This window comes from Montipora capricornis, chromosome 1 (genome assembly GCF_036669925.1).
Source record: "Montipora capricornis isolate CH-2021 chromosome 1, ASM3666992v2, whole genome shotgun sequence".
Taxonomy (NCBI): Eukaryota; Metazoa; Cnidaria; class Anthozoa; order Scleractinia; family Acroporidae; genus Montipora; species Montipora capricornis.
In genome coordinates this window covers 40051273-40058296 of record NC_090883.1, presented here as the reverse complement: position 1 = coordinate 40058296, position 7024 = coordinate 40051273, and the positions used below count along the sequence as shown (strand labels likewise).

The window sequence follows — 7024 nt, the reverse complement described above, 5'->3', positions numbered from 1 at the left end:
AGTTCGTGTAGGATTCTAGACACGAACGCCTGGCCCCAGTTGTTAGAAGGGTGGATAGCGCTATCCACTGGATGGAGCAACTATAGAATGCCCGCTGGATAACTCTACTGGTTTTGCTAGTGTTTATCCGCTGGATGGTGTTATCCACCTTTTGAACAACCGAGGCTTGGTAAAACTAGAAACCCATAAGGGTTGAAACGTGTAACGCGCGTTCACAGCTTCCGAATATTCAGTGCGAACTGACTGGTTGAATGTTTCAGTGCTAAGTACCATATTTGGAAACCCCTCGCTCTGGTTGTTCCAAATATGGTACTTAGCAAATTGAATATTCAGAAGCTTGTTTCCAAGCACACAAGGGGCCGTTACACGTTTCAACCCTTATGGATTTCTGGTAAAACTTAATAGACCTTCGTTTTGCATCTTCAATTCGTTCTTCTGAACTGTAACATATCGAAATATTTGTTATTAAAATTAAAGTAAAGTAAACACAACACCCTTTTAAAAAATAAAAGGGATTTTAGTTTAGTTTCACATGAAGTATCATACAACAAACATTGCAACTTAAATTAAATTTAAATAATCTTGACTGAAATTCTATATACAAATCAGTTCACTGCATGTGCATTTGGCTTGGAGGTCGAGTTTCTTTTTCAACACTTCGCGTGCTCACTAGCCTGCTCTGAAAGAAAACCTAGTAGCAGTTTTCCAATCTAGAGTTCGCTATTGTTTGACCTTCCCCTGAATAAATAATCAATCGCTGTCACTTCCAGATTCACTAAGCTGAAGGTCTTCACCTGCGTGAAAGAAAGAAACAAAGAAAGAAACAAAGAAAGAAAGGAAAATCAACGGGCGTTCAAAAGTTTTCAAAACCCATAATTTATGTATAGCTATCTTAAGATGTTTTTAACGAAAAGTATCCCAGAATATGGACCACTTTCATGAATGGTACCCTGGGTGAAAGAGGTTTTTCTTGCAAAGTTTCCAGTGTCGGTCATGTCTCTGCCATCGGTCTTCGGCCGCCGAAGCAAAGCGAAGAATTTCCGTCCGCCGCAAGCGAGAAAAGACCTCTGGTACCCTGGGTACATGAACGGCGACCTCCTTAACATTCTGTGGTATTTATGTTAATTACACCTAATGCCCTCATTTTAAAACAAACATTCTTTAGAAATTTGCTCGTCGTAGCGAGGCTTGAAAGGCTTATTAGCATTAAAACAGAAGAATATTTTATTTGGCTGCCATTGTGGAAGAGGTCTATTCTCACGAGTTTTGATATATTTTGATGAGCCCATACACGCAAAAACATCCAACGAGTGATCTATTATCGAACTTGGACTAAAGAAAAGGAATTCATGGGGAAAAAACCTTTTTTTCGAGAAAATGACAAAATGTGATTGCGCTGCTACCAACAGAGTAAATAATTTCCGGAATTTAGGTCTTGATTATCAACAAACGTTTCGACTGAAACCATCAGTCTTCATCAGTGAAGTTTGTCACGTGATAGTTCACTATCATGTGACAAACGTCGAGGAACGGAGGCGAGGGCCCGGTCCCAGTGATTAACAGTGTCAACCCCCATATTCGGTTCACTCAGGAGTCGGGTGATGATAATGCTATTGCTTTTCTGGATTGCCATGTTCATGTGAATAGTGATGGAAGTCTAGCAACAAAAGTGTACAGGAAACCTACCCACTGATCATTATCTACAATTTGACTCCCACAATCCCTTAATACACAAGCTTGGGGTTTTCCGGACACTTAGTCAGAGAGTGGAACAGGTGATCAGTGATCCTGACACCCTGACAAATGAGAAAAACCATATCAAGAAGTCACTCCGAAAATGCGGATATCCTGATTGGGCGTTCAGCGGAAACCGGAAAGATCGTGATGAACGGGGGTGTGGCACTGGCAACATCAAGAGGGGACACAAGGCCTGGGTAACCATCCTTACATACGAGGCCTATCTGAGAACATTAAGAACATTCTCAAAGAACACGGCTTAACAGCGTTTTACAAACCCCAGAACACTCTAAGACAACAGTTGGTCAAGGTTAAAGACAAACAGCCGGTTGAGAAGCGGTCCAACCTTGTATATGGCATTACCTGTGGAGGGGAGGGCTGCACAGAAACCTACGTGGGAGAGACTCTTCAGTCCATCAGAGCCAGGTTGAAACAACATCAATGGCCGAACTCCAATCCTGCTCAAAATTCAGTAGTTTATCGTCACCTTAAGGACACGGGACACGTGTTGGATTCAAAGGGAGTCAAGATCCTAGATAAAGAACGAGATTGGCGAAGGAGGGGAATAAAAGAAGCGTTATGGGAAAGGGTGGAGGAACCAACCCTGAACAGAAAGGGGGGCTCCGGTTCTCTCTGTCTCACACTTGGGACCGGGCCCTCGCCTCCGTTCCTCGACGTTTGTCACGTGATAGTGAACTATCACGTGAAAAACTAATCACTGATGAAGACTGATGGTTTCAGTCGAAACGTTTGTTGATAATCAAGACCTAAATTCCGGAAAAAGATTTATAAATTTCTTCACTTGAATTGTATCCGGACGAATGATAACATTCACTTTCAACAGAGTAAATACCTGAACGTACAAAATTGCGGAATGTTTGAACTCCTTTCGATTACTTACATGTACATAGTTGGATAGTAAGAAACGATATTTGACCTAAAGTAGTAAAAATTCAAACGTATGCGAACACTACTGTTGGGCATATATGAGAGTATACTGTAACTTACATATGGGAATAATTTATGGCAATAGACCATTTTAAAGGGGTAAGAGAGTTACAAAAGTAACGGGTTACAGAGGTAACAGGGTCACAGAGTTACAAAGGTAACAGAGTCGCAGAGGTAACAGGGTTACAGAAGTTCGTAGTTAGCAGAGTATTAAGTTGACAATTGTACCAAAGAACCGAAAATGTACTGTCAGAAGAAGGCGCTCGGGACGTTTTGTGCGGACTTACACCACGTAATGACCTTTTACAGTTCTGTGCGGAGTTACCAGGCCTTTGAATAAAAGCAAGGTTGGAGCTGACTTTGTTTTGATACAAACCTCACTGCCTTTCTTTTTATATGTAAATTGCAACTCGTTAGCACTACAACAACGTTATTTACATAAGAAAAGCAATGAGGTTTGTATCAAAGCAAGGTCAACTCCAGCTTCGCTTTTATTCAAAGGCCTGGTAACTGAGCACAGAACTGTAAAATGCTCTGTTCGTGACAACATCCTAGCTTTGGAAGAATGTGCACGCTTCTGAGGAAAGCTGTAGAGGAGAAATGATTTGGAAACAAGTGGTTTGGGGTCGCAAACATTTGTGGACTACATTCTATTCGGCAAAGGCCAATGTTCCACTTACATAGCGTGTTGAAACCTTCTTTCTTGCTTAAAGTATCATTTTCATCCATCTGCTAAAAAAGAAAAGTGAAGTGTTTCCCTAGAACACACCATACTTCACTTCCTAATTTAATAGCTCTTTCACACTTTAACTTTCTTGTGAATTTGAAATACCATGATTAAAAAAAGCAAGACAAGTGGACAATTTTTTTTTCGTTTTCATTGTTCAAAAGAGATCCTCATTTGAAACAAGGGAAAATTATTCTTAATTATAGATGGCTTTGTGGAGATTTACAAAGCGTGCAAAAAAGGACGGAGGGTTGAAGGTCAGTTCCGGATCCTACCGCATATGTTCTATCTACGGCTGAGCCTTTTTTGAATTGCTTCCCTTCTCTCCAGTTTACTAGGAGTTTGTAACTGGGAGCAAATCACAGTCACTCCACTTTCAGTGACCGTTTTCGCAAACCAGGTTATTCCTTTATTTCAAGTTTTTCCTTGTCAAATTTGTGCACATTTGATGTTGATCAGCTAGAGGAAAAAGACCAGGTGGAAAGCTGTTCTAACTATAGATGGCCTGAGAAAACGATAATTTACAGGAAAGATATGCATTAATTTTATGCACGCGTTGCTTAGCAGTTGGTATGTGGTTAATACTATGTAGCAGGCATACACATTCTGCTATAAGGTATGACTTGCAAATCAAGGTCTCTCGACGGCATCTCTCAGTCGCTAAACTTCAGTCAAATTTGCAGCTGTAATTTGACTGTAGATTGTAAGAATTTTACATTAAATCTTGGGGTCATGTAATGTCATGGTTTTTTGTCTTTTCCACCACCACCTCTAGCATTATAGTCTAGCTACCAATAAATCATTTTGAAGGGGAGTGTAGTTTTTGAGTGGATTTAGAGGTTGTAAACCCATTGAGTGACCTAAACCACCTCCTTAAGGACAGTGCCTACTAATTCAAAGGTATTTTTGTGCGGATTACTGAATATGCGGGAAAAGAAGATCTCAACAAAAGTTATTGAAATCCAAAAAGAAAATTGGGGGTGACCATGCATTTTTCGAAGATAATTAATCAACAATATTTGTAAAAAGCTTTAAAAATACAAAGCAATGTATTGTATTCTTTTCTAAATTGCAGCTTAATTATCGCTGAAAAATGTGTGGTTACCCCCAATTTTCTTTCTGGATGCCAAGATCACTTGCTAAGTTCTGCTTTCTCTGCAAAGTTTTGAACCGCTCAAAAATATCTCTGTATTAATAAGCGCCACCCATAGGAAATCCGAGTATCTCGAGATGCGCAGAAGGTATGCGCAATAACAATTAATAGTCGGCACCGTCCTTAAGTCTCACTCCTAGGAGTCAGTGGGTTAATGGTTTGTGGAAACCACATGTCAAGCAACTCAACCTTTTGCTCCCTGCCCCTTAACCCTTTCACCCCCGTGGGGTTCCCCATTGACGAGTAAAATCGTCTGGCGTTAGACAGAGTAAAATCTATAAGTGGCACTCTTGGGAGTGAAAGGGTTAATGGGGACATAGTTTTTGAGTGAATCTAGCTGTTGTTAACTTTTCACCCCTGTGGGGTTCCCCATTGACGAGTAAAATCATCTGGCATTAGACAGAGTAAAATCTATAAGTGGCACTCTTGGGAGTGAAAGGGTTAACACAGAGTGAAACTCTAAGTTGCACAAATCCATGACTATATACATGTAAAATAATGAAATCAACTTACACCAGTCATCAAACTGTTAAGCTTCTCAACATCCTTCTCGTCAAATTCATCACCATCTTCATTTTCATCTTTTTCTGAGTCGGAGCTGTTGCTGGATGATGATAGGCTGGAGTCTGAAACAGCAGCCACAGGGCCAACATCATCTGGTTTGATGCTGGTTTCCTAACGAGTGAATGCCAAGTCTATTTAACAATGAAAATGTTTCATACTTTGGCATGCATAATTAATTATTAAGGTACATGTACTATTGACACAGGGAGTTAAGAGAGCAGAACAGTCAAGACTAGTGTTAAGTATGTGCATCGTTCTGCTCTAGACTCTCAATCCAATCATTACCAGTCGTGCAGTTACATGCAAATGGCACATACAGTACCTCAGGGCTGATGGCAGCAGTTGATGTGTTCTTAACAGGAGAGTCCAGTTTTGATGCCTTTTGATCCACTGTTTTTTTCTTGGTTTTGCTTTTCTGTGATTTTGACAAAGTAGCAGTTGAGGGTGTCACAGGCAACTTCACAGACTTAGGTGCTTGACGTGACGACCTTAAACAAAAAAAAAGGCAAATGAAGTTGAAAGGACCTGTCATGTTGAATTCAATAAAAATTACTAAAATGATTGTCCTCTGTCTTGTGTCCATCAACGTCACAAAGCTGTGTTGTTAGAATAACAATGACCTTAGTTTATACATGTAATTTCACACAATACCTAACTTTCTTCAACTGTGGAATAGTTGACTCAATTCTTTCCAATGTGAATGTCTGAAAGAATGCACAAGGCCCTTTATAGCAAACAGAACATTATTTTAGCAGTATACACCATTGGTGCATAAGTACAGATGGTTGAGAAGAATGCAAATTACCGTCTCCTTGTTGGAACAAGAGGCAGACATTCTTATTGCCTCTTCTGTGACACAAAAAAGACAAAACTCCTTGTAGGTGCAAAGGCATTATCAATTTCATTAATAATTCATGAGGGCAAACCAGGCCTCGGTTGTTCAAAAGGTGGATAACGCTATCACCGCATAAATCACTATCCAGCGGATAAACGCTAGTAAAACCAATTGAGTTATCCAATGGATAGTGATTTATCCGGCAGATAGCGCTATCCACCCTTCGAACAACCGGGGGCAGAACCATAGTGCTCAGGTTACTGTAAAACATATTCTGTGTAGAATAATAGAACAGAATCATCATGCAGTCATTAACCTTCAAAACTACACATTCCTTGGAGATCTCACTCAGTGACAATAAATGAGCTTGGGAACTAGTGCCCCAGGGTAGGGAGGGGGGGGGGATGAAGAATCCACATGTGGCAACTCCGTGAGTGGGTGGCGGCCATCAACCAACGGGATTTTCACAGTGAAAAAACAATAATCAGTGGAATCCTTACCGACGCAATACTCACCAAGAATGGGAGGGGAGGGAAAGCTTTGAATACACCAAGAAAAAATGGCAAATTACGATGGACCACAAGCTACTGTAGCAAATACAATGCGACCATAAGGTAACTCTCAGGGGCCCTCCTAAGCAAGTTTAACCTTGCCTAAATTCCATTGATCGCGAGCCACATTACATGAATTGCACAGTGGCAGGAGATCTGTATGGAAGTTTAAATACCTGTACCTAATATACAGATCTCCCCACCACCAAACTAGGGTCAGAGGACAATATTCTGCTATATCTGCTGGGACTGAAACTGTCAAAAAGTGACTATGGAAGGTCATAGGATCAATAATATTATTCATCTGAGGAATTGTTTCTGAGTATTCCTGAGTAAAGAAAAAACCAACACCTCTAAATTCCAATTCAATCCGAATGAATGGCCTCCCAGAAAACCACTTTCAGGTGAGTGGAGCTTCCTGGGTAAATATCTCCAATTATTATTATGCCAACCTTCTTGTCTTTATCTACCACTAAAATGAATTCCTTGGTGCAACTTCGCTTAGAGCC

The 7024-nt window shown here is 40.5% G+C and overlaps 1 protein-coding gene across 2 annotated transcripts in view; it reads right to left on the bottom strand.

The window, feature by feature from the left end:
- Nucleotides 1–496: 496 nt before the first annotated feature.
- Nucleotides 497–7024, bottom strand: part of LOC138043510 (ELL-associated factor 1-like) — an 8799-nt gene continuing 2271 nt past the window's right edge. Inside the window, exons 3-8 of one of the 2 annotated variants that reach the window (XM_068889821.1) lie at nt 6968–7024; nt 5781–5833; nt 5452–5617; nt 5079–5240; nt 3366–3417; nt 497–794 (exon numbers count right to left, since the gene is read on the bottom strand). The exon at nt 6968–7024 is cut by the window's right edge and continues 24 nt beyond it. In XM_068889821.1, coding sequence (XP_068745922.1) covers nt 751–794; nt 3366–3417; nt 5079–5240; nt 5452–5617; nt 5781–5833; nt 6968–7024 — 534 coding nt within the window. In that variant the 3' untranslated portion in view covers nt 497–750. The remainder of the gene's footprint in view (nt 795–3365; nt 3418–5078; nt 5241–5451; nt 5618–5780; nt 5834–6967) is intronic. The other variant, XM_068889828.1, reaches the window with a different exon arrangement.